The following is a 25,957-nucleotide window of genomic DNA, read 5'->3' on the forward strand; positions in this document are numbered from 1 at the left end:
CACTGTCCTAACATGGATCCAGTCAGAGTCCTGTCATTTCAAGGTGTTCGTTGGAACTCGGATAGCTGAGATCCAGGAACTGACAGACAGACAGTCTTGGCGTTATGTGACAACATGTGACAATCTGGCAGATGATCTAACTAGGGGTAAAAGGCTACAAGACCTCACAGTCCAGTCCCGTTGGGCATGTGGGCCCCTGTTTCTGCATCTACATCGAGACCAGTGGCCAGAGCACCCAGCCACACCATGTACAGACTTTGCTGAGGAGCAGCGTAAACCAATAACTTGCTTAGCTGTGTCTACTGACTCTATCTCCCTGCCTGATGCACAGCAGTTTACCAGTTTTAGCGAGCTTTTGGAAGAAACAGCCAGGTGCCTTCACGGGGCAGCTGGTGACAATCTCACATCAGAGAACTACAAGGAGGCTGAGCTTATTCTGCTGAGAGCTCCTCAGTTGTATTGGACCCTAAACATCCAGTCACCAGACTACTCATCCGACAGGCTGACAGTGATTTGAAACACCCAGGAGCAGAGAGATTGTTTGCAGATTTGAGAAGGAAATACTGGATTCTTCGCGGCCATGAAGTCATAAGAAGTGAACAGCGCTCCTGCCCTGAGTGCTAAAAATGGAGCCAAAGATGGCTGACCTTCCCCTTGCACGCCTACGATTACATCAGCCAGCCTTCTTCTCAACAGGCATCGGCTGCTTTGGGCCACTGCAGGTGAAGGTTGGTCGGTGTTGTGAAATCTGTTTATGTTGTCCTAGTAAGGCTACCATGAGGGCAGCCACTAGAGGTCGCTAGGAGACCGGTGTGTATATGTGTTTTCCAGAAATTGATGTAGCCACGTACTCTGCTGCTACAATTCAATAAAAAGCGGTTCGTGCTTGAGAACCCTGCGTCTTATTGCCTCCGAACATGACAGTCGGAGAAATGAAAAACGCTGGGGCCTGCTCTTCAAATGCTTGACTACTCGTGCCATTCATATTGAGGTGCTGTCTAGCATCAACACCGACTCATTTCTAATGGCATTAAGAAGATTTGTCTCTCGTCGTGGGAAACCAGCTGAGATACTGACATCCTCTGTTTGTACATTTTCTATAAGCTAAGTTATCGCTAAGCTAAGCGGGCTTAGCTAAGCTAAGTTCGCCTAGGCCAAACTGAGTTTGGTTTGAGTTTGTGATTTGATATGTGTATTTGCCTTCTTTAGTTGGCATCATAAGTGAGTGGGGCGCAAGAGTTAAGTGATGGAAAGATGTTTATTTTCTTTGTTGCCAAATATGGTTCAGACTATAAGTAAAAGCCACCAGCTTAGTAGTAGGGCCTATAAGACAAGTATGTGGCTGTAATATATTATATTGTGATTATTGTTGTCTATAATTTGATTGTAATTTGTGTTCTGTTTTTCCATTCTGTTTGTAGAACCACACACACACACATATACCCACGCCCACGCTAAATCTGCCATTAAAGAGCTGAACGATCATCCCCTGTCCTCGTTATTTTCTGGAGGGTCATAGTGGCACTTGACCTGTGCACACCCTGCGATCACCACCGTAGAATTGAACCTCATATCAGAAATCATCATAACAATATACTGTATTTTGCAGACAGAGAGTTACAGGACTCTCTCCCAGACCACAGACTCATACTCATAATACAAGTCAGAGCTTTATAAAAAAAAGAAAAAAGAAAGTTGTGTTTTCAAAATTGGAGTTCAAGTTATTTTTACTTCCAATAGTGTTAACATACTACACTACGGAGCCCCGCAAGGGACATGGGAGAGAAAAAAATTAAGATAAACTTTTGCGAGTTTGTTTTGCGAGATCTCGCAAAAGTTCATCTTAATTTTTGGTCATGAACAAGATTTTTTTTTTTTAATTTTCATTGTAAGTGGGCTAAAGCAGTTAATTAAAAGTAGTCTAACATAAATGTAAATGCTGTAATTTGATTATTTTAATAAACCATGTAATGGTTGGATGGATTCGATGCTGGCATGACCACAGTGCTCACGTCTGCTGTTGCTCACAGTGGTCCAAAGGATCGCTCAGGGAGTTTGCGTGTTCGCTCAGACACATGAAAAATTAGAGGGAACATTGGTTATAAGTGGAGATCAAGAGTGATTACTGTGTATAGGTCTATACATTGTTAAGGAAAATCCTGAGCACTGGCCCTAAGATGTGACTAATGTCTGCTGTAAGTCTTTGAACTTGAATAGAAACTAGCAGAGGGAGTTTGCTACTAAGTCAAGGGAGTGTCTGCCCTGTCACCCTGAGTGTAAGGTCCAGGAGGAGAAGGAGACGTACACAGGCCCGGTATGTTTGACATAAAACTTCTAGAAGGGAAAAAAAAAAGAACTGGAATAGGGCTTCTGCTGCCACCTAGCGGCCTTACAAAAAATGGCTGTCCACCATAATGCCACTCGCCTTCAACTCTTGCAAAAACCTTTCCGATTTTATTCACCCTTTTTTTTTTTGTCTGCAGGGAGCAAATAAATGTCTAGTTTGTGCCAGCCTGAAGGATGGCCCACACTGTGTCTCCATGTGTCCTGAGGGTGTTATGGGTCAGGAGGGAACCATCTTTAAATATCCAGACAAGGAGGGCAACTGTAAACCTTGCCACAACAACTGTACCCAGAGGTAAGTACAAGTGGAATGATGTAGTTAGACACACACAATTTGCTTCTTTAAACTGAACTGAACTTTAAACTGTATGTTGATTTTGTAGTTTGCAGAAATTCACAAACCACCAACTTTCCGAACAGCAGACGGGATTGCGGCGTCGCCACTGATACCAGCAGAATCCGCAGACTCCTGTCAATGAAACGATTCCTTTGTGCCACACATGGGTACTGCTGCCACTCATATACCAGTCACAGTGCAACACGCTGTGCATCCGCCCTACCAACTTATCAGCACATATCCAGCATCTGTTGTAACCATGAGTTAGATCCTTTGGTTTTTGTGGCCTTATATTCCGATTGGTTTCCTCTCACAGAGTTTGGTTTCATACTTACCAGTAAAGAATGATTTATTCCTTATTGCCCTCTAACGGCAGGTTTCGCACCACAGCTCACTATGGTAAGGCAAAGATTTCGTCGTATAATGTGTTCTTTTGATTTTTGCCCGTATACTTGATTCATATTTGGTGGTAGATTTCTTCAGTTCTCTTTGGGGTTTAAATGAACTTTGATGTAGACTGTGTCTGTGAAACAATCAGTGCAGAGAAATAAAAGATTCTGATGATTCATTCTGTACCGTTATAGTTACACAAGTAGATTTAAAAAAAAATGTTGAAGACCATGTTTCAATGCTGAATGCATGGAGACATCTGTATGTGATGTAAGAAACCAAAATCCTGCTGTATTACGAATAAACCCATTTTCTGAATCAGCTGGGAGCGGGAACTAATAGGCTTCAATGCTACATACGTACAGCTTCTTCTTCTTTTGGCTGATTTCACAGCAGCTCATCTGCCTCCATTTCACCCTGGCATTTTCCTTTGTCACACCAGCTCTTCTCCACATCCATGAATCTTTGCTGTCTTTGTTTTGTTGTCATCCTCTCCCCCTTCCTCTTCACCCTCTACACCAGAGACTTCAGCCACAGCACAGAGACCTGCCATCTTCAGAAGTTTTCTGATGACTCTACAGTGGTTGGATGCATCAGCAGGGATGATGAGACAGAGTACCGGGCTGTGGTCGACTCCTTTGTCACGTGTTGTGAGCAGAATCATCTTCAGCTCAACGTGGCAAAGACCAAGGAATTGATCGTGGACTTTAGGAAGACCAGGAAACACTTGACCCCTGTTTCAATCCAGGGGGTCAATGCTGACATTGTGGAGGACTATAAATACCTCTGAGTATACACTGACAATAAACTGGGCTGGGCTAAAAACACCACAGAACTTTACAGGAAGGGCCAGAGTCGCCTCTATCTTTTGAACATCTGCCGGACAATGCTAAAGATTTTCTACGAGTCTGTTGTGTGTTGCATGATGGGGGAGCAGGCTGAGGGTCGCAGATGCCAACAGACTCAATAAACTGATCCGTAAGGCCAGTAATATTGTGGGGATGGAGCTGGACTCCCTTAAGGTGGTGTCGGAGAGATGGATGTTGTCCAAAATAAAGACAATGTTAGATAATACCTCCCACCCACTCCATGACATACTGATCAGCTACATGAGCACATTCAGTGAGAGACTGAGATTACCAAAAAGCACCACTGAATGACACAGGAAATCACGTCTACCTGTGGCCATCTGCCTGTACAAATCATCCACTTAACACACTGTATACTGCAATAGCTACACCCTTTTTGCACGTGCTCTTTTTCTTATTCAGCTATTTATCAATAAGTGACTTATATGTATATATATATATGCATGTATATATTGTGTCTATTTCTTACTTAGTGTATTGTCTGTCTTTGTTACTGTTTATACTGGAGCACTGTAACCAAAATAATTTCCCGTAGGTATCAATAACGTATTCTGATTCTGATTTTCTTCTCTGGCAGCTTCATAGTCAACATGCTTTGTCCAGTACATTCACAATCCCCGTCTCTGACTTTGTTTCCAAGCTGCTCAACCTGACCTGTCCCTCTGATGTTCCAATCCTGTCCATTATGGTCACTCCTAGTAAAAATCTTATCATCTTCAACTCAGCTTTCAGTCCTTTTCTCAGTATCACCGTCTGTAAACCGTACATGGCAGCAGGTCTCACTACCACCTTGTAAACTACTTCCTCTCTTGCTGCTATTCCTGTCACAAATCACCCCTGACAGTCGTCTCCACCCTACTCCACCCTGCCTGCACTCTCTTCTCATTCTGCACTCACCTGTCTTGTGCACTGTCCAATATCTTGGATTGCTGACCACAGGTATTTCAACTCCTCCACTTCACTGTTACACCTGCCTCTATGTCTACGTGACAAATGTCTTGCTGTGACAGGCTCCAACCAGGAGAGGACACTGTTCCACAATGATATCTGTTCACAAAACATATGAAATAATTCCTAAATCTGCAGTGAAAGGGGAAATATACTGTCATGTGAAAAAGGAAGTACAAAAACAAAGTGCACCTAATGAGTCCATTGTTTGTAGAGCCACCTTCAGCAGCCATAAGCTGAAGTAACTGTTTTCTGTAATCAGGGTCTCGTTTTGTCGTAGAGCAATTTCAGCCTTCTTCTTTTTTTTAATTTAAATTTTCAGTCCATTGAGGTTTGCAGGCATTCATTTATGCACCGCTCCCTTATTTTCAGGCATTCTGTTGTAGATTTATTGCTGTCCTTGCAATCATTGTCCTATTGTGTGATTTACATGTTAGACAGTCTCACTGGCCTCTAAAATACTTTGGTACACATGGGAGTTCATGGTGGACTCAATGACTGCAAAGTGTCCAAGTCCTGTGGCTGCAAAACAAGCCCAAATCATCACCCCTCCACCACTGTGCTTGACTCTTGGTATGAGGCGCTTGTACTGATCCTGTGGTTTTTGCCAAACAGAGCACTGTGTATTATGCCCAAACATCTTCACTCCAAAGGGATGTTTGAGAGGTCTTGTGGTTTATTTAGATGCAACTTGATGCTAACCCGAGCCCTGCTGCCATGTTTATCCTAGCAACCTTTCCAAACAACCTCTCAGCCCGTGTCTAACTGTAGTTTCATGAATTTTAATATCTAACATGCTAGCTGAGTCTTGTAGAGTTTGAGACGTGGCTCTTGGGTTCCTTGCACCCACTTACCTTTCTGAACTTTTAACTATGCATATTCCTGAATAGGTCTTTAAGGTCAGCTGATCAAGGAAGCAGAGTAAAGCACAGGAGGAGACCATTTAAATGTGACTGCGTTTTGACACTTTTCTTTTTGTTGTATTTCTTCTATTTTTCTGTATTTTCCTGCTCTAGTTTTTTCCTTATAAGTTTACAGCACTCTGGTCAACCTATGTTGGTTTTAAATGTGCTTATAAGTAAATTGACTCAACTTGACTTGTCTGAACATTGCACAGTCTGACCTTGGGTTGAATTTGCTGCCAAACCTCCTGCTTTTACATGATGTGATCAGAGTAGCCAATAATCAAGAGTGTCTGATCGCTCTTATTTCCTACAGAAGAGTCCGGGGAAGCATTTCTTTTTCACATGACACATGAGGGAGTAAAGAGATTTAAATGTTTAACAGACTAGGTTTCATTGAATTTGCCAGTTTAGCAAAAGGAAGATAAAGACAAATATTGACATATGGAAAAAGTGCATATTTAGGAGCTGAACATTTTAGTGGTGTGTACAAAACAGTTTAATGCACTTTTTCAAGGTTTGCATCAGGTGCAAAACGAGTCCATTTACTTTCACTACTCTCAGCTTTGCCCTGAAGCACCAACATACTTCAGTTACACTTCAGTAGCTTTCTGTGAGATTTTTCTTTGGTAAAACAGCCTGAGTAGAGTGCTAATTTGAGCATCAGGTTCCATTAAAGATGTTAAAGTCTTTTAATGTTTCTCTGAACTTCTGTTCCTAAGCAGGCAGCTTCTGTGAAGAGAAAAAGGAAAGAAATGCTTTTGATAATGATTCCTGTCATTGGTAAAACATTAACCATTTGTTTTTGAGTTTCCTTCTTACCTTTAGGCAGGGGGGGGGGGGGGGGGGGGAGAGAGAGGTTATACATGTGAAGAAAAAACAAACTTGCATCAATCAGATTTATGCAATCAGTGTGTCAGTCTTTGTTTTCCACTGAAGTTATTTTGTATGGCAGTGTGTGCGTGACATGAACTGGAGGTTCAGGAAGAGCCAGTTTCCACAGAGCTGTTCAGCTCGCTCATCCACTGTAACTGGTACACGGTGTTTGTGTGAAGATAAACAAGATGACAACAGATATGTTTTTGTTTTTTGTTACAATACCTCACATTAGTTTGGTTTAAACGTGCAGTTTGACTTACTCCCCTGTACTGAAACTATTCAAGAGCTGCCTTTGTTATACAAGCATTTAACAAACTTTGCAAGGAGTCCCAAGTACAACTGTAAAATCACGCAGGAGCAATGATATGATGCAGCAATAAAAAATTTTAAAAAAGCAATCGTACATTTTCAGACTTTGAGGAGGTCAAAGTCCTGTTATCAAGAAAACAGATGTAAGAAACATGCCATCAGATCATATGTGGAACATGCAAAGAAGCAGAGAACAAACTGAAGACGTCAATCTAAGCATTTGTTTTCTGTAGCAAAGGAATATAATGGGAGGGAGTGACTTGCATGCACTGACTGTAATAATAAAGCTATTTACACGCGCAGGAAAACAAGACGGAAGGGCTGAATTTTACGTGATTTAACGAATGATAAAAACAACAACACAAACTTGTTTGCCTGAATAATGTTGGGGAATTTACCCACTCAAAGTCTAGCTACATTTAATCACTTTACAAATTATGATAACAGATACACGCACACACTATCAACAAAAAACGTTGTGTTCATGAAATATTCATCACATGTTGACAAACAGCAGGAAGAAAATGGCCCAGAACCACTATTGTGGCACACATTTGTTGCTATTTTATTGTCATTTTTAATTCACACCAACATTATTATTATTACTGAACTGTAGACAACAGAACTGTGGATCAATCGGCCTCACGTACAGAGAGGGAAACTGTTTTCTGAAGGCAACACGCGTTTTTAATACAGTTTCCAACTGGACATAGGAGCAAATGTGTGAACGCATTTTTCAAGTTGTTTTCGATGTTTCTACTGGCTTTCTTTTATGCTATTGTGTGTTTTGCTCCCGCCCACAAAAATCAGTGCTAGAGGAAAACAGCCGCTCCCGCTACTGATTGGCTCCGCGGTGCGCTCCAATCACCGCGATGTAGTGACTCTTCTCCACACAAACCCGAGCGGTCGACTAGTAAGGTTGTGACAAATGTAGCGAAAACACAAACAGGTTTTGTTTGGTTTTGTTTTTCTAACTGGATGTACTCCTGTTCGTGAAGACTAGAACAAGTTGAAGCAGAGGATTAAGAAAACGACAGCCGAGTAGTGGTCTAAATGGTCAGACTCGGAAGCAACGAGGGGATTTGGGAAGATTCAAGGACACATTTCTTCTCTATAAATACGATGGTGATGTTTATTTGATTCGACGCCAGCCTGGAGATTTGAATAAGAATGAAGGTCCTTGTGAAGAAGGTGCAGCAGGTGCTCTACGTCCTGCTGCCGTGTGTACTCCAGCTCTGCTGCGCTCAGACTCAAGGAGGTGGGTATAAACACCCGCACACACGTTTATTTTTATCATTAGCCTGGGAGAGGAACGATGAATACCCCCTCTCACTTCCACCTTAGTTAGAGGTAATCACCTGTCCTCACAGACCTCATATGCAGAACCTGTTCTGCATACTTGTTTGCTGTGAGTCACCTGCACCTCTCCCACGGCTCGATATGCTTTATCATGTTTGTGACAGAGTGGCCCAGCTTCTCTGCCTTACTGACAGCCAAATGTGCATTTCTTTAATAGTTCCGCAGTTGCAGTGGCTATTAAGTAAAATATCGCAAAATAAAAGTGCCCAAACTTTACATGGATGGCAACAGTTTGTGGTGTGAAGTAGAAAAAACACGAGTGCTGGTTTACTGCTTGCTCTTGGCATAGTTTAGCCTAATCTATAAGGGACATCACACTGAAACTGATCACATCTTAATGTGTGGGTTCATATAGGGCAACTAGTCATTATTTTCATTAGCGAATCATCTGTCAGGGTTTTTATTCCCCTCATCTGTTTAATAGTTTGATCATTTATATTCTAAAATTTCAACAGATGTTCTCTTCAAGAATAATTACACTTTTATTACCACATAATTAATCAATTGATCAGCTCTCAGAGTAACACATAAGCATTAAACGTCATATAGGTGTATGGGAAGTAAAGGTAGCATAGACTTAAAGTGCTCACATACATGAAACTTTTAGTTGTTTGCCGTACTTGAGTGATAATAAAAAGAACTTTATTTGTGTGGCACTTTTCTAAACACAAAGTTTCAAAGTGCTTCAGAGTTTGAAATTATAGAAGCTGCACATTAAAGATGTACACGTTTCAACATATTCAACCACATATTCAACCACAGGGACACACAACATATAAACTTCCACCCACACAAAAAGACCTAAACCAGCGATGTCAGACTCAGTTTACGTCGCGGGTCACATACGGCCCACTTTGCTCTGAAGTGGGCCCGATCAGTGAAACGACGTGATTAATGTGTAAAGAAAAAAGTTAAATGCACAGACTGACCTGCATTTATAAAATATAGTAAGTTTTGTAAATCTAGTGGACTCACTAATAGTTCAAAAACAGGAACTTTGGTGTAGCATAGACGGGCATGGAGGTAGGCAGTCTTAATTGATAGGAAAAGCCATAAAACTTGTGAAAACACAATTAAAAGATCAAAATCTGTGCACTCTCTTACATTTTCTAAAGCTGTCCAGTGGGCCAGATTTCAGTCTTCGCTAGGTCGATTCTGATCCCCGGACCTTATGTTTGACAGCCACAATGAAAACTATGGCCCCAGAATATTGGGGGAAACATTAAGGGAAAAATGGCTTATAAAAATTAGTTTTTTTTAGTAGAAGGCTGTTCCAGAGTTTGGGAGCTACAACCTCAATACATGATCACCTCTGATTGTAAAGTAAGAGCATGGTACAGTCAGGAGATCCTAATCAGATGATCTGAATGGTCTGCAGTGGTCTCTTTAGATCTGTTACAAATGCACTCTGTCACCACTAAGCATTCTGATATGTTTGAGTTTTGATTTGAGTCCTGAAGGAACGCTGTGAACTTTGACTTTGTGTTATTGCTTTTGCCAGCTTTTACAGGTGAATTTCCAGGTGTGTCTCTTTTCTTAGTGTCTGAAAAAAACAATGCTGGGCAGGTGCTGTTCCGTGACTTACTGTGTAGTCATCACCACTTCCCAAAAAAAAAACAACTCATGAAAGTGCGGGAAATGACTCTAAACCTCTTGAAGAGGACCACTAATGCACAGCTTCATTCCTTTTGACCTGGTTATTAAACACATGCCGTCATTAATATATTAAATAATAGAGAAACTAATCATAACACTGGCCTGTGGTTTGTTGGCTGCTTTCTTTGTGTCTTTTTTATATGAAACATCAAAGTCGCTTTCTACAATAAAGCAAATGAAATGCTGTTCACACACTCCTTTGAGCACAAAGCCTAAAAGACAGCGTTACATAAAGCACACTCTAAGTGAACTGTACTGCTGCAGCCAAGTTGTAGTACTTGCATTTTTGCATATCACAACCTTTGCAAAACAGTCTCTCAGGTGTATCAGAGAGGGGGTTTCCTTTAATATTAGGAGGGGAAAAAAGTCTTTTAAAAAGAAAAACTAGAACCTTTTAAAAATTGCACTCATGCAGGTGTGACCTGACCAAATAGCTGATGTGTCGAAAAGCAAATATGCTGTTGCTCCTGTTGCCAGAGTGCGATGTTAAGCAACCCTCTGTCTTGGTGTGTTCAGCAATGCTTTGTGGAGCACGTAAAGAGTCTTCCAATTCATTTACACACAATCTGTGCCTAGTCAATACCTCGCGAGTTGCTCAGGAGCCTGTGTTTGCGTTCGCGTGCGCACGCGTGTGCACGCTCACTTCTGAGTTATGCAGCAATCTCTGTACGTCCTGTGCCAAGTTTCTGTTTACCTCATCGTCTCAGCTGCTTTTATTAGGCTTGTTTATCTCCTCCTCCCTCTATTCTTTTCTTTCGCTGTCTCTTTTCTTTTCAAATACTGAATCCTTGGTAACAGACAAATGAAAATAACAGCTAAACCCGATCTGTGCTGCGTTTTCATCGTGTGTTAGGTTACCTGTCAGGACAATGACAACACGCTGAAGTGAGTTCACAATTCGTGCATGCTCGTTAGTGATGGATTTAAGTAGGAAGGCTGACATACCTCAGTGTTTGTAAAGAGTTGGGGTGACAAACAAAAAGTGTCGGCTTTGGACAGAGAGAGGTTTGGGTGCACATCTTGATACAGTACGACACTTGTTTTGCACTCTTTCAAAATGGGGCCATTGTGTTCGTGTGTGTCAATGTGTGTGAATTGACTCTAAACCCTCCACTCCATTCTTTTTTTCTCTCTCCATCATCCATCTGCCAACACTGAAAGTCCTCCTTTGACAGAGGAAAAACCCACTCAGCTTGTTGAGATTTTCAGCTCCCACAGCTGCAACTTTGTGCACCTCCTGTATGACAGACACACTTTGTCACATACAGTCCTGCATGCGTACACACCGGTTTTTCCCTTTCTAGAGGGCTGTGCTTATGCATGCTCTATATAAGTTACTGGGTAGAAGGTTGTGGACTATGTGTAGAGGTGTTGGCAAGTATTTCCCAACAGGCAATTCAGACATTGTCAACCACTGATAGCACTGTGCACCTCACAGGGTAGGGCAGACAAAGAATTTGACCTGTGAGCTGTGCGTGAGCTTTCAATTATTTGGATTTTAATTAGCAAAAGTAAAGCAAAGCAAAATATGAAAAGGAAAGGCCTCAAGAGGAAATAAAAGTAGAACAGTTTTTTTTCACTTGTTGCAAAATATAGACTTATAGACTTTTGTTTGGCATTATCTTCACATGATAACCACAGAACTACAACTTTAATCCTAGACTAATGTGTGAAAACTTCCAACTTTCCCACACTTTCAAATCTGCTGTGTGACTGCTAAATTGTCAAGGCCAGTTAACCTCCACATTACTGGGATGACAGCAGATAATGGTGATGTAAACCTTCACAGATTTTATTTTTGTGAACTTCACTCTCACCCCCAATTTGAAACATAGGCTTCCTGTTAAAGTGTTTTGTCAGTCCAAGCCGAGTAAACCCTGATCACATAATCAGGGCTATTCTCCAAGACTTAACAAAGCTCCTCATGAGCCCAAGAGAACATTTTACAACTGTTTGCACAAGCTAAGTGTGACTGCACGGTGAGCAATCACATCTTTATGTCTAATATCTGCAGAGTTTCATGTCACTTCACCATTATGTGTTTAAGCTGAGCACGAGATGCTGCTTCTGCTGTCATCCTAGAACGGCGGTGAACTGTCCTGGACAGTTTGCAGGTGTTATGAGTAAGACATCATTTTCTGGAAAGCGGGATAAACAAATACTCGTCGTTTCTGTTATATTGCACTGGTGACAGGAGCTTCTGAGCAGGATATCTAAAAATAACTGTTAAAAGCAAACGCACACATGATGGCTAAACATCATGCAGCGTATTTTTCTGATTTGAGTCGTTTCATATTTTTAGTACAGAGCTAGGGTTTTTTTTGAAGATGGTGTTCTCAAAAACACAGTAAAGTAATCCTTATCGGGACTTTATGACATGCTTTTTGCAACATTGTATCACACAAGTACACACGCACACACACACTTTGACCTGCGCAGCGTTCCTTTGCTGTGAGGTTAATAATCATTAGTCTTTTTATGCCCTTGTTGATCCTGTTGTTCTGCTTTTACTGTAAATTTGTTTCAGTACAAAGTAATCCTGGGATAGTCGTCCATATATCCAGTACGCTGCAAGCACGAACTGCTGATAGTTAATTTGGCATAAACTGTAAGTAAATGTATCCTACAAAGACTTTCAAGCTTGCCCCGGGATCACAAAGGCTGCTTTTTTTTCATCCTAAAAATAACAGGTGTCTGACTTTATTAAGTATCACTTAATCCAAGAGGCAAAAATCCTCTCTCTTGATCTAAAATGGCTTAACTGGCAGGAAATGCATGTGATTGATACATTGAGACCATGAGCATGTGGGCATTCCTTTTAAAGTTTTTTTTAATGAGATTTTACATCATTGTTGTAGCGCAATTTCTCATCTTTCAACCACACAAGATGTAGTGAAGGTAATAGGGAGTGCTGTTAGTTATTAAAGCTGGGCTTACAGGTCATCCCAAAGGTGTTGGATCAGGTTGTAGGAAAGCAAACCAAGTTACTGGAAGCACTCTGTTGTTTAAAAGATAATTGTATGATCTAACTGTAAATTGGATGTGCATAAAGCTGACATATCATACATAAGCATATTTCTGTGCAAAGTATTGCTTTTCTATGAGTTTCACATCAGTAGCCACACTCTGTTCACCGTCCGTGTTCCCGTTCTTCCATTTTCTCTCAGCAGCTTCTCTCCCGTCTAACATTTGAATAGCAAAGCAGCCTTCGAGTGATGCTGAATGGCTAAAGTCCCACAGACCATAAACAAGGCTTTGTATTTTTATTGGAAAGAAGGGCATGCTCTGCACAATCCTTAGCTCGTTTCAAACTGTTACAGTACATTTATTCATATTGAGCACACCAAACACAGTGGTGTGTAGTAAGTGGCATAAAGCACACTTTGTAAGGAATTATGCTGTTGACTCATTAATGATTCATTAGAACCTCTGTGGGATTATTTGTGTTGTGATATAATTGCTCAATCACCAGTGATGTTTAGCAGTTTTACCCACTTTATCTCAACTGAGTAAATAATGTACTCAGGACAATAATATATTCACACGGTGAATGAAATGTAGAGTACTGCTCCTGAGTTTGGGATCACTTAGAATGCTTATTGGGGTTTTGTTTTGTTTTTCTTAAACACAGACACATTTGTTTATATTTATATATATTGTAAGGCATGAAATTAACCCGAAATGTTGAAAAATACAAAGAGTATAATTTCAATCATATATAATTTCTCATGAGTCTTATTAGAAGATCCAACAACCACTGCTTTGTGTTAACTAATTAAAGTTTATCCTGTTAAAAGTAAGCATACATTTGACGTGTTTTATAAATTAAACATGGATGGATGGCCTCTGCGGGTTTGTTTATAGTTTAAAAACAGGTCTGAAACTTCTTTAAAATCAAGTCAGAAAAAATGTGGACAGATGCATAGATATAGATATAAAAAAAAGTTCCCACCAAGTAGCTGTGTGGCGTCTGTTTGTCAAACTAAAGACTTCCACTTTCTTTTCTGATAGGAGCCAGTTTGGTCTATCTGAAGGTAGTGGCACGCAGCGCCGGCACTACGGTTTCATAAGTCAGTTTTTTGGGCTTATTTTAAGACTGTAACCAGTGTTGAGGTCATTACCCAAAAAAAGTAAGGTATCGAACAATTTCACCTGAAACTCATTGACACATACACACACCAGTTAGCTATGTAAACCTATAGGCTAGAGTCAAACACACCAACACAGTGAGGAGACAGCCAAAGCCACCCCGAGTGATCTCCACAGCCACACAAACAGCCACATTTCTAAATATGTTTCTTTAATTGACAGAACATCTCTCTGCTGTGCTAACGTGAATGGAAAGTGTTTATTTTTAGCTCATTAATTAAACTGTTAAAACTGAACATGATAAACTAGGTAACGCAGTGTGCTGGAGGTTGTGGGAAATGGCTCGCTGTATACTGACGTGGATAGCCTTTTAAAAATCAGATGATTAATGAATCATTACAGCGTTTACTGTCATTCCCAACTCTTCTGGTTATTTGAAATGAGGACACATGTTTTTCTGAAAAAACTTTTTTTTAAAATCTAAGAACCTTTGCTTTTCACAGTGACCGTTTGTGACGGCACCAAGAACTTTCTGAGCACGACTGGGAATTCAGAGATCCAGTACAACTTGATGAAGACGAGGTACAATAACTGCGACATTGTGATGGGCAACCTCGAGATCACCATGATGGACCACACCAGAGACTTCAGCTTTCTGGAGGTGAGGTTGCAAACATTACGAACAACAAACCAAGAGAGAGTTTGACTACCGCTTTCACTGCAAATTGTGTCACTGACAAGATGAGTAAGGATGTGAATCAACCATTTTCATTCGCCCAGGAGAACACAGAGGGTCAACACTTGTTGTGTTTGATCGCTCTCTGTAATGGATTTTGTCTCAAATCCAGAATGAGCTCATTTATGCCCCCACTCCTTTTGTGCTAGTCATGCCACTGAAGTCAGTGACTAACTCAGTAAGCAAACACGCCCCTGCTGATTTGTGACCCTGATAACAATTTGATTGAGCAGAAGAATTGACAAACTGCATTTTTCTCTTCCTTGTTCTTTTCTTTTGCCTTGCAGTCTATCAAGGAGGTGACAGGGTACATCCTTTTTGCTATCAATGAGTTCAGCCGCCTCCCACTGCACCACCTGCGCATCATCAGAGGCAGCACACTGTATGAGGACCAGTATGCCTTGGCTGTCATGGTCAACTATCAGAGGGATGGGGAGCATGGCCTTCAAGAACTGGGCCTGACTCACCTCACAGGTACACAGAGAGTCACTCATTTGATGTATAGAGTGTGTTTAACATGTGGGAGGCTGGATTGGAGCAGATAAGAGGTCAAGTTGGATGTGGCACTCTTACTGTTGGAGCTCCCACACCTACACAGTTCAGCCACACCTTTAGAATACCGGTTGTTGAAACGCAGCAGTGTGTGTGTTTGTGCCCGTGTGTGTGCTTGTGTGTGTAGGAGTGATATGAAGTCCCTGGAATGTACCATGTGCTCAACCGCTCAACTGCCAGTGTAACATGAGCTCCAGCACATGATACGTTTGCTGTGTAGTAAACAGAGAATGGCAGAGTTTGTTAGGATGAGTCACAGGCCTGTTCGGGCTTGCTTTCCTAATTGTACTGCCCCATTTACACCTATGTGTACCTTCTACAGAGATCCTCAGGGGAGGAGTGAAGATCATCCGGAATAAGTATCTGAGCTACGCCCCGCAGGTGAACTGGCTGGACATAGTGAAGGATGGAACAGCCCAAATTGTGATAGAGGACAATGGGCCTGAAAGTGAGTGCACTGGGTTGTAACTACACACATAAATATGAGCACCAGGTATGTTTAAGGATCGGTTCAGATTTCCGTTTCACTATAAAACAGTTCAACAGAAATTCAGCAAAGGTAAACATGGAACTTTAAACTGAAAGAGGTAGCTGTTTTTCCAGTCTTTTCAGTGCTTACTTCCCTTTCTGTGTTACTGCCTCTCGGCCAAATCTCAGTGAAAGGAGGAGAAATCACTGTTGAGGAAAATTGGAGCAAAAAACATAGGTAACTTAAAAAGATCCACTCTTTGGAGTGCATATAATAGATGGATGTAGTCACCACGACTTCATCCGCTGGTTTGTGAAAGCATTAGACAGTCTGCGTCTTGTTTTTAGGAGCCAGAAGTGAATCCGTTTTAGCCGACAGGTTGGAATCTTAAGCTAATACTAGCAAGCTTAATGTTAATGTGCATCCATAGACTGATGCATTGCATTACACAGACACAAATACCTGCTAATTGTACTAACATACAAATAAAATAGTAGAATTTCACTCCACAAAATGATGCAATTAACCACACAGAAAACACCCAAAAACCTCCTTAAAAGGTGCAAACACGACAAACATGGTAAAGTGGACCATCTGAGGTGACACCTAGCAGACACGTGGTGGTCTAGCAGCCCCTGGTCTCAAACTTCAAAGCCTTAAAACAATTTAAACATGTGAGTCATTAAAAAAAAATAAGCACAGAAGGTCAAATTAGTTCTAAAGACAGAAACCATTTTTTGTTTAAGTCTGTAAACATGTTTACACTGGCGAAACGTCTTATTGGAGTTAACTCGCACTTGGATTCACCCTCAACTGGCCATTAGAGGAACTGCAGGCTTCATTTTTCAGCGCTGCAAGTTGCATCTTGTAACTTGTAGAGGTTTCATTTTTTTCTTCTGCTGAACTTTGGATTTAAAACAAAAAACAAAATCTGAACTTTTCCTTTAATTTAAGACTTTTGTTCTGGTTTTGTATTAAAATGCGGAAACTAATAAGAGTTTGTTTTTTTTTATCTCAGAGCCTTGTCACAAAGCCTGTGGAGACGTGCCATGCTGGGGTCCAGGAAATGACACATGCCAGATCTGTGAGTCATATCAAGCACCTTTATCTTTAATGTCTTGATTTTCCACGCACTGGTTACCTTGTGAGATGTCTCACACATGAATCATGGCTGCTGCCAGAGTTGTTCATTTACATTGCACATTGTTAATAATATACGTAACTTCAAAGTTAAAAGTTTAATATGCATCTACAGTACAGTTTTAGTTTCACGCCAGGTTTTTACAAGCGTCGACTCTCTTACAGTGACAAAGACCGTGTGCGCCCCTCAGTGTAGTGGCCGCTGCTTTGGTAGAAACCCGAGCGAGTGCTGCCACGTTGAGTGTGCTGGAGGTTGCACTGGGCCCAAGGATACAGACTGCTTTGTGAGTCCAAGTCTTCCACAGGCTTTAATGATAAGATATTTTCACATGTTGCAGTACAGAAAACGCAGATGTAAAAATAAAACGTTCCTCTGTTATAAATTGCATTTTGCAGGCCTGCAGGAACTTCAACAACTCGGGCTCCTGCGTGCCTCAGTGCCCACAAACTGTGATCTACAACAGGCTTACATATAGAATGGAGCCCAACCCCAATGCCAAGTACCAGTACGGCTCTATTTGTGTGACCCAATGCCCCAGTGAGTCCCACACATGACAATATTCACATAAACTCAGAATTTATACATAGTTTCTTCCTGTAAGATTGCTGTTTTTATATATTTTTAATCATTGTTATGACTGCGCTGTTCAGCTTTCTTCACAGTGTTTACTGAAGGCGTAACGCAGTCACTGACGATCATTTATGCATTTATTCTCATGTGTTTTCTGTTTTTTTTTTTAATAGAAATCTTTGTGGTGGATGGCAGTTCATGTGTGAGCAACTGCCCATCTAATAAAATGGAAGTGGAGAAAAATGGTGTGAAAACATGTGAGCCCTGCAAAGGCCTCTGCCCTAAAGGTATTTCATGCAGATCGAACTCAAGCTCTCTCTACAGATACCTTACAGCTTTGCTGTTATTAACTGTTTCCTTCTCATCTTTTTTTTTTCCCAGTTTGCCATGGCACAAGCTGGACTGATTCAAACAGCGAAACGGTCGATGCTCGCAACATAGAAAGTTTCATAAACTGCACTAAGATCCAGGGAAGTCTTAACTTCCTGGTGACGGGAATAGAAGGGTAAAAAAAACTTTCTTTCATAAAACGCAGCAAAGATTTAAAAAAATATTCTCTAGATCAACCTGCACTTTTTTGACGTTTTTGCAACATGCTTTTCCTTTTACTTACTTATTTCATTTTGGCTCAGTGATGCCTACAACAAGGTACCACCCCTTGATCCAGAAAAACTGAAAATCTTCAACACGGTGGAGGAGATTACAGGTGTGTGTATGTTGTGGGGTTGTGCTTTTTTTTTAGACTGTCACTTAGACTGCTTTTATCTTTTTATGTTATTTAATGCCATTTGCAGTCTGGTTGAGGCTTCTGAAAAACAATCTCTCTGTTTTCAGACTTCCTCAACATCCAGTCGTGGCCTGCAAGCATGTCTGACCTGTCAGTCTTCTCCAACCTCCAAACAATTCAGGGAAGAAAACTTTACAAGTGAGAAACAGTTGTTTTGTTTTTGTCTTTTCTGCATTGTTATGCAGACAGAGTATTTGCTGGAATATAAAAGTAATTTTGTTTTATTTTCTTTGTTATTTCTAATTTTTATCCTATCTTGTTATCCTGTTTAGAGGAGTGGTTAGTAAAAGGTACAGTAAAGATTTCACATGCTCACATCTCTCTATCTCCTCTTAGAGCCTACAAATGTTCTGTCCGAATCCGTGGTGTTGGTATTTTTCAGTATGATTTTTTTCAGGGGTAATTCAGCACTGGGATTGTTTGGTTAAGCTGGCCGTGGGCACAACTTTTTAAAGCTGGGAGAGGCAGCATGTTTTTGACATCAATTTGACAAAGAAAAAGCTCTTTTCAGGCTGGTCTCAAGCTTCAGTAAATGAGAGGAAAGCAAGATGGGGTACATCAGAGTACTTTTACCTGGGTTTAAATCCCGTCTGAAACCAAAAGCACTAAAGCATTAAAAACAAACCGCCTTCTCAGCTTTAATGAGTTCACATATAACTAAAGAATTTACCAAAGTAGATTCTACAAAATTGATACCGCAGTATCAGTTTTGTTGTAGTATTTCCATACTACATACTACATGATGCATGAAAATACTGAAGATTAAACATGAATATGTTTGTTGGCTGTTTGTCTTTTTAAGTACACGGGTTATGCAATTTGAAAAACATGACATTCAGACACCGAATCACTGAATTCATATTGTGTCTAAAAGGTATCAAAATGAATAGATGGTGACAAACTTCTCAAAGAAAACACACTGTGAAAGATTATATTACATCATTAAATGTGATCAGTAAGAACAACAAGAAACACAAAGTGCCACACTGCTGGATTTTGTGCAAATACAGCTAAAGTGCATTAATTGTGTTTGTAAACCTTAAAAAATAATGTCTGACATCATGTTCTTGAAAACTGCTAAACCTAAAAGAAATATGGCTTTCAATATTCACTTTGATTTTGTGGTATTTTAAACAAAATTGGAACATTTTCATCCACTTTCTGACCTTTATTTACTTCCTGCTGTTCTACAGGAGCTATGCACTCATGGTGGTTAAGATCAATTCTCTGACCTCGCTGGGGTTGCGCTCGCTGCAAAACATAAATGATGGTGCCGTGTACATTAAAGGAAACAAGAATCTCTGCTATCATGATACTGTCAACTGGACACGGCTTTTAGGCTCCCGTCCACAGAAACGTTCAAAGCTCTTAGACGTCACCGACAACCAAAAGAAGGATGAATGTGGTGAGTGGGGGCGGACCATTTAAAACTTGCAAGACGTGATTGTGAACAATGGCTCTGCTCATAACATCGTTTCTGTTTTGGTTGCGTCCTTAGTTAAAGAGAAGCATGTGTGTCACCCGCTGTGCTCCTCTGATGGCTGCTGGGGTCCGGGCCCAGACCAGTGTGTCAGCTGTAAGAAATACAGCAGGGGAGGAACCTGTGTACCAGACTGCATGTTCTTAACTGGGTCAGTATTCACAAAATGACGTATAAAGCGATTATTAATATAAAGCTTTAACGGTGTAACATGTATGCAGGTTGTTAGAGAGTGAATGACAAGAAGGAGTGGTATTAAAGAAACAAGCAGTGATTTAGAGAATTGATATTTTCTGATAGTTTTAAACAGAATTTACATTTTAAAGCACAAATACTCACACCCTGTTTGAAGTGCCACATTGCTGGATTATGTGCAAATACAGATAAAGTACATGCTTAATCGTATCCACCGTGCTCTCTGTGTACAAATCAACAGGGGAGACAAATCGAATGACTGATTCAAATGCATTGCTGCCCACTTCTAGTGTGTTATAAGTGAAGACTAAGAGTGATTACTGTGTATAGGTCTATACATTGTTAAGGAAAATCCTGAGCATTGGCCCTAAGATGTGACTAATGTCTGCTGTAAGTCTTTGAACTTGAATAGAAACTGGGTTTATGCCTCGATTGCAGGAAGCAGAGGGAGTTTGCTACTAAGTCAGGGGAGTGTCTGCCCTGTCACCCTGAGTGTAAGGTCCAGGAGGGGAAGGAGACGTGCACAGGCCCGGTATGTTTGACTTAAAACTTCTAGAAGGAAAAAAAAAGAAAAGAAAAGAACTGGCATAAGGCTTCTGCTGCCACCTAGCGGCCTTACAAAAATGGCTGTCCACCATAATGCCACTCGCCTTCAACTCTTGCAAAAACCTTTCTGCTTTTATTCACCCTTTTTTTTTTGTCTGCAGGGAGCAAATAAATGTCTAGCTTGTGCCAGCCTGAAAGATGGCCCACACTGTGTCTCCATGTGTCCTGAGGGTGTTATGGGGCAGGAGGGAACCATCTTTAAATATCCAGACAAGGAGGGCAACTGTAAACCTTGCCACAACAACTGTACCCAGAGGTAAGTACAAGTGGAATGATGTAGTTAGACACACACAATTTGCTTCTTTAAACTGATCCCCTGTGTTTATTGTTTTTAGGTGCACCGGTCCAGGAATCGGGGACTGTACAATATCATCTAGGTACATTTCAGGGTAAGTTCTCCTCTCATTCTGATATATGCTGTATGTAATTTTGACATTCAAGTATTAAGAGCTGACACTGTGCCCCTTTTCTCCTCTGCCTTTAGGCAAATGACCACGGCTATCGTACTGGGAGTGATTGCCCTCATCTTTGCTTCCTTCTCCATTTTCGTGCTAAGTATTCTCTACCGCCGAAGTCTCGCTATTCGTCGCAAGCGCGCCATGAGAAGATACATGATGAATAGCGAAGTCAGTATCTGTATTCGAGTGTTACTGTGCCGCTGTGCTTGTTTTGGGTTTGTCATAATTCATGCCCCTGTGTGCCTGCAGAGTTTTGAGCCCCTGGAAGATAAAGGGACAAAATATGAAGCTCGGACCCTTAAACCTACAGAGCTGCGTAAGATCAGGCTCCTGGGTAATGGAGTGTTTGGATCAGTCCATAAGGTACTTGAAAAGACAGACTCCTATAAAATGCTCCTCTTGTGCATTTTACTTTCTATTTAACAAATTATGAATCTGTCTCTCTGCACCTCACAGGGTGTTTGGATTCCTGAAGGCGACACAGTGAAGCTTCCTGTGGCCATTAAGACGATTGATGACCGCAGTGGTCGTCGGAAATTCTCTGGAGTGACCGATGTAAGAAACATAACAAAAAGAAGAAATGTGCTAAAGAGATATATTTTCAGAACCAATCACTCACTGCCTATGCAGAACCACATGCCAGGCTTCTAGGCGATGAGCATTTGACACTGAAAGTATGGATTATACAGATTTTTTTGTTGTGGAGCACCTCCTTTAATACCATAAATCTTGGTGATTGTTGACACTAAATTAAATCACTAATGATCTACTTATTCGGTTGCTACAGCACATGAGGACGATGGCAAGTCTGAACCACATTAACGTTGTCAGGACCCTGGGTATCTGTCCCGGTGACAGCCTGCAACTTGTTATCCCGCTCAACAGGCAAGGCTCGCTGCTGGCACATGTAAAGAAAAATAAGGGCAAGCTCAGCCCACAGAGGCTGCTCAACTGGTGTGTTCAAATTGCAAAGGTATGGAAGATGCTTAATATTTTTTGTTTGATGTCAAACTTTTATATATATATATATATATACATACATATATATATATATATATATATATATATATATATATGTGTGTATGTATGTATGTATGTATATATATGTATGTATATATATGTATGTATATATATGTATATATGTATGTATATATATATATATATGTATGTATGTATGTATATATATGTATATATATATATATATATATATATATATATATATATATATATATATATATATATATATATATATATATATATATATATATATATATATATATATATGTGTATACAGTTTGGTTTATTCCTCCAAGTACTTCACCACCATTGTTGCTCTCTCCTGTCAGGGTATGAATTACCTGGAAGAGAACAGGATGGTTCACAGGAATCTGGCTGCCAGAAATGTACTCCTGAATGATAATTTCACTGCCCAGGTTTCAGACTATGGCATTGCAGACCTGCTCTACTCTGATGACAAGAAGTACTATTGCAACGAGCCCAAGGTCTGTTTTCTTTTTTGTTTTTGTTTCTTAGCAGAAAACGTGACATCTGGTCACACTTCTTTAAACAGTGTTAAATACCTTGCACACCTTAAAACATTATGCTGTTTTCTTTCAAAGACTTGACTGCTTGTTCTGCTGTTTTTACTCAAGTAACCAAGAGAGAACTTTTCTGTTCACAATCTTAGACACCAATCAGGTGGATGGCCCTGGAGAGCATCTTGTTCCGCAGATACACTCATCAGAGCGATGTTTGGAGTTATGGTGAGTTTTAAAGCGCTTTACCAGCGCCAGATTGTTTCATACTCACGTATTAAAGTACGCAAATTTCGGAGTCAGTATAGGAGAAGTGTAAATGCAGGCCACACTAAATTCTTCACCCTGCTTTAGGTGTGACAATATGGGAAATGATGTCTTATGGAGCAGAGCCGTATTCAACGATGCGACCACAGGAGGTTCCCGATCTGCTGGAAAAGGGCGAGCGTTTGCCCCAGCCTCAAATTTGCACCATAGATGTCTATATGGTCATGGTTAAGTGTGAGTACCTCACTAGTATTTCTCATTTTCATGTGCAGCCAGTAGTGCAAATACCAGTGGCGTGGACTGAGGGATTGCAAAAAAAATATGCTGGACTGAAATGTCTGTGTGCCATTAAGTTTAGTATAAATTCATGGAGCTCAGAAGATGATTTGGTTCATAAACCTCTGATTTTTTATCTGCCACGTCCATTAGGCGTGACATATGAATAAAATGTTAAAACTAATTTGGACATTTTAACCTGACAGACATTAAAATAAATATGAAAATGACTGAAAGCCGCCGAGTATTAAGTAGGCTGTCAATTCTTCATTTTGTAATTGGTTCCGATGCCCTTTCATGACTCTCCAGGTTGGATGATTGATGAGAATGTCCGTCCAACATTCAAGGAGCTGGCGAGTGAATTTACCAGAATGGCCAGAGACCCACCTCGCTACTTGGTGATCAAAGTAAGACAGTTTCATCACAGTACAGTAAAGTGGCGCTTCAGTTAAAGCTATGTGTAGTTTGCTATGTGATATATATATATATGTATATATGATTTGCCTTGTTTGGCCAGGAGGACTGTAGCCAACAGGACTCATCCCCAGATGAACCCATCCAACGAAGTGCAGACCTGGATGACTTGGATGATGTAGATGTCAACCTTGAGGACCCGTTGGCAGATGAGAAAGAAGATGACTTGTCTCCAGCCAACTACTACATGGCAAAAAGTCTCAATCGTTACTCTAGGATGGACACTCCCAAAGTAGGGCATACCACTTTCCTCTTAACTTAGTGTCAACTTTAGAAATCATATTCCTGGGCAAGATACTGAATCTCAAAATTTCCCCAATGCACGATTTTTTTTTCTTCAAGTGTTTAATGAATGTGCATGTGTGTGTGTGTATGTGTGTGTGATATCATCCATTTACTGTCTCTTTTCTTATAACAGGTGATTCTTAATTCATCCAGCGGAACTGGATACCTGCCCATGACCTCAGGTGTTGACAACCATACACAGGTAGATAAAAGAGACTTTTGTTTTGTTAAACCAATTCGTAGTGTTTATACACATGACCAGAACGAGTCCACTGAAGATTTCTGCTGTTACCAGTTTGCCAATAGAGTTCTGATTGTGTTTTGTTGGGTAGGCGATGTGGCAGTCACGCTCTCGGCTAAATTCTGCCCGTACTGTGTCCGAGAGCTCGGAAGGCTGCGGCACTGGAATGGAGATGGAGATGGGTGAGGACTTCCCCTTAGCAGGGAGCCTGAAAAGAAGACGTCATCGTGAGGACAGCGCTTATGTGTCGCAGAGAGACAGCATGTCCGGCGGGCCACCTGAGACTCCCTCACCAGAGATGGAAGAAGAAGATCAAAACGGATATGTGCTTCCTGGAGGGAGCCCGGAGAGAGGTGATACCATAATTGTTAATTTACAACACACTAACAGTTACCACTTGGAAATGAGCAGCAGCCCTAGAAGATTAGCTGTACTAAGCCAGCTGTTTAAAATACTTTGTCTTTATAGCCCCAGTTTAGCTAGTCTTTGTTTTTTACTGTTATCTGTTTCTTTCAGATACGTTGCTTTTCTCATCGCGAGCTGCTCCTGGGAGGATGGGAAAGTCTCGTTCATCAGAGCTCCTGGACGACCCAGATGATGAAGAATACGAGTACATGAACAAGCAGGTGTGTTTAACACCTGTATCACTCAGGCAAGGCAGCCAGTGGCTGAAGCCGAACAAGAAGCGAACCTCTTCAATGTCATCACACGTGACAGCGTCCTCATGTGACACCGGTGTGTCGGTGGAGGTCAGGGGAAGCTACACCAGGAGCAAGGACAACTCTGACTCCGAGCAGCAGGGTTCCAGTGAAGTTGAGTATGAATACATGGACATCAGAGGCGGTGAAAAGCTGGAAGGTCCGCCAGTACGTGACCCTCCTCCTCCTCCAGCTCCTGTGAGGATGAGCAGCAAGGTGGAAGAGGAGGAGGATGAATACGTGGAGGACGGTAACTATCATTACACAAACAGGCAGCCAAAGCTACGACAGGCTCTTCAAGACAAGAAAGAGCTGAATGTAGAGGGGACAGAGGCAGATGAATACGAGGATATGGACTGCTTTTCTGCCCCACCACCTGGCGGAGATGGTGTGGTGTATCAAAACTTACAGAGGGAGGAAAATGGGGCAGCGGGGCGCAGAGAGCAACACCAGTCTATGCGGGCCGGAGTCAGGGTTACGGAGCCTGCTGTCGGTGACAGATCTTTCGACAACCCAGGATACTGGCACAGCAGGATGTTTCTTAAGCCCAGTGCTGTGCCAACATGAAGAACATTTTAAATCTCATGGACTTCCCTCTCAAACACAGTCATGAAGGATCTGAAATGAGAAAAGCAACCAAAAGCCACGTTAAAGATGTAGCATGTAACAAAATGTACAAACCCCCCCAAACAACACGTGACTATTTTGCAGCTTTGTCCTTTGTTATACATCAAAATTGTTTTTATTATGTGATACAAGCTATATTTTTGTGTTTACATTGTAAATAAAGAGATTTCAGGTAAGAAATTGTGACAATATCATTTGAAGAATCATTTAAAGATGTTTACTCAATAAAAATATTTTGAATACTTGGTATGGAACTGCAACATTTTTATTTTAAATGAGCTGGTGAACTGTATAATGATGCAAAGTGTGCAACCTGTCAAAGGGCGCACATCTAATTACAGATTAACAAATATCCTTGGCTGAGCTATAGACATTTGCTCAAGTGGTAAATGCTCCCACAGGAGAAATATAATTATTAATGTTTCATTGTTCTCAGCTACAGCTGGGGGAGAAGTCAGTTACACCCTGTAAAAGGTGCT

The 25,957-nt window shown here is 41.1% G+C and overlaps 1 protein-coding gene and 1 long non-coding RNA gene across 3 annotated transcripts; both read left to right on the forward strand.

Annotated features, from left to right (window-relative positions):
- Positions 1–1,236: 1,236 nt before the first annotated feature.
- LOC146574336 (uncharacterized) lies at positions 1,237–3,388 on the forward strand. Its single transcript, XR_014892460.1, has 2 exons — positions 1,237–2,638; positions 2,727–3,388. It is a non-coding gene; the product is annotated as an uncharacterized LOC146574336 (long non-coding RNA).
- Positions 3,389–7,852: 4,464 nt separating this feature from the next.
- On the forward strand, positions 7,853–25,658 carry LOC146574337 (receptor tyrosine-protein kinase erbB-3-like). Of its 2 annotated transcripts, XM_085273930.1 has the most exons (29): positions 7,853–8,235; positions 14,585–14,742; positions 15,105–15,291; positions 15,692–15,817; positions 16,857–16,922; positions 17,144–17,262; positions 17,375–17,516; positions 17,723–17,836; positions 17,931–18,054; positions 18,182–18,255; positions 18,384–18,474; positions 18,609–18,626; positions 19,530–19,741; positions 19,835–19,967; positions 20,450–20,543; positions 20,719–20,873; positions 20,953–21,006; positions 21,102–21,243; positions 21,325–21,438; positions 21,532–21,630; positions 21,863–22,048; positions 22,422–22,577; positions 22,763–22,838; positions 22,965–23,111; positions 23,463–23,560; positions 23,671–23,859; positions 24,046–24,114; positions 24,245–24,506; positions 24,670–25,658. In XM_085273930.1, the coding sequence occupies exons 1-29, from the start codon at positions 8,148–8,150 to the stop codon at positions 25,416–25,418; spliced, it is 4,242 nt and encodes a 1,413-aa protein (XP_085130056.1). In that variant the 5' UTR covers positions 7,853–8,147; the 3' UTR covers positions 25,419–25,658. The 2 variants fall into 2 exon arrangements, with proteins under 2 accessions (XP_085130056.1, XP_085130057.1); XM_085273931.1 differs by lacking the exon at positions 18,609–18,626.
- Positions 25,659–25,957: the final 299 nt, after the last annotated feature.

Source organism: Mchenga conophoros, linkage group LG5 (assembly GCF_057382185.1).
Source record: "Mchenga conophoros isolate Kocher_MC1m ecotype Shallow Benthic linkage group LG5, M_conophoros_male_GT1.1, whole genome shotgun sequence".
Lineage (NCBI taxonomy): Eukaryota > Metazoa > Chordata > Actinopteri > Cichliformes > Cichlidae > Mchenga > Mchenga conophoros.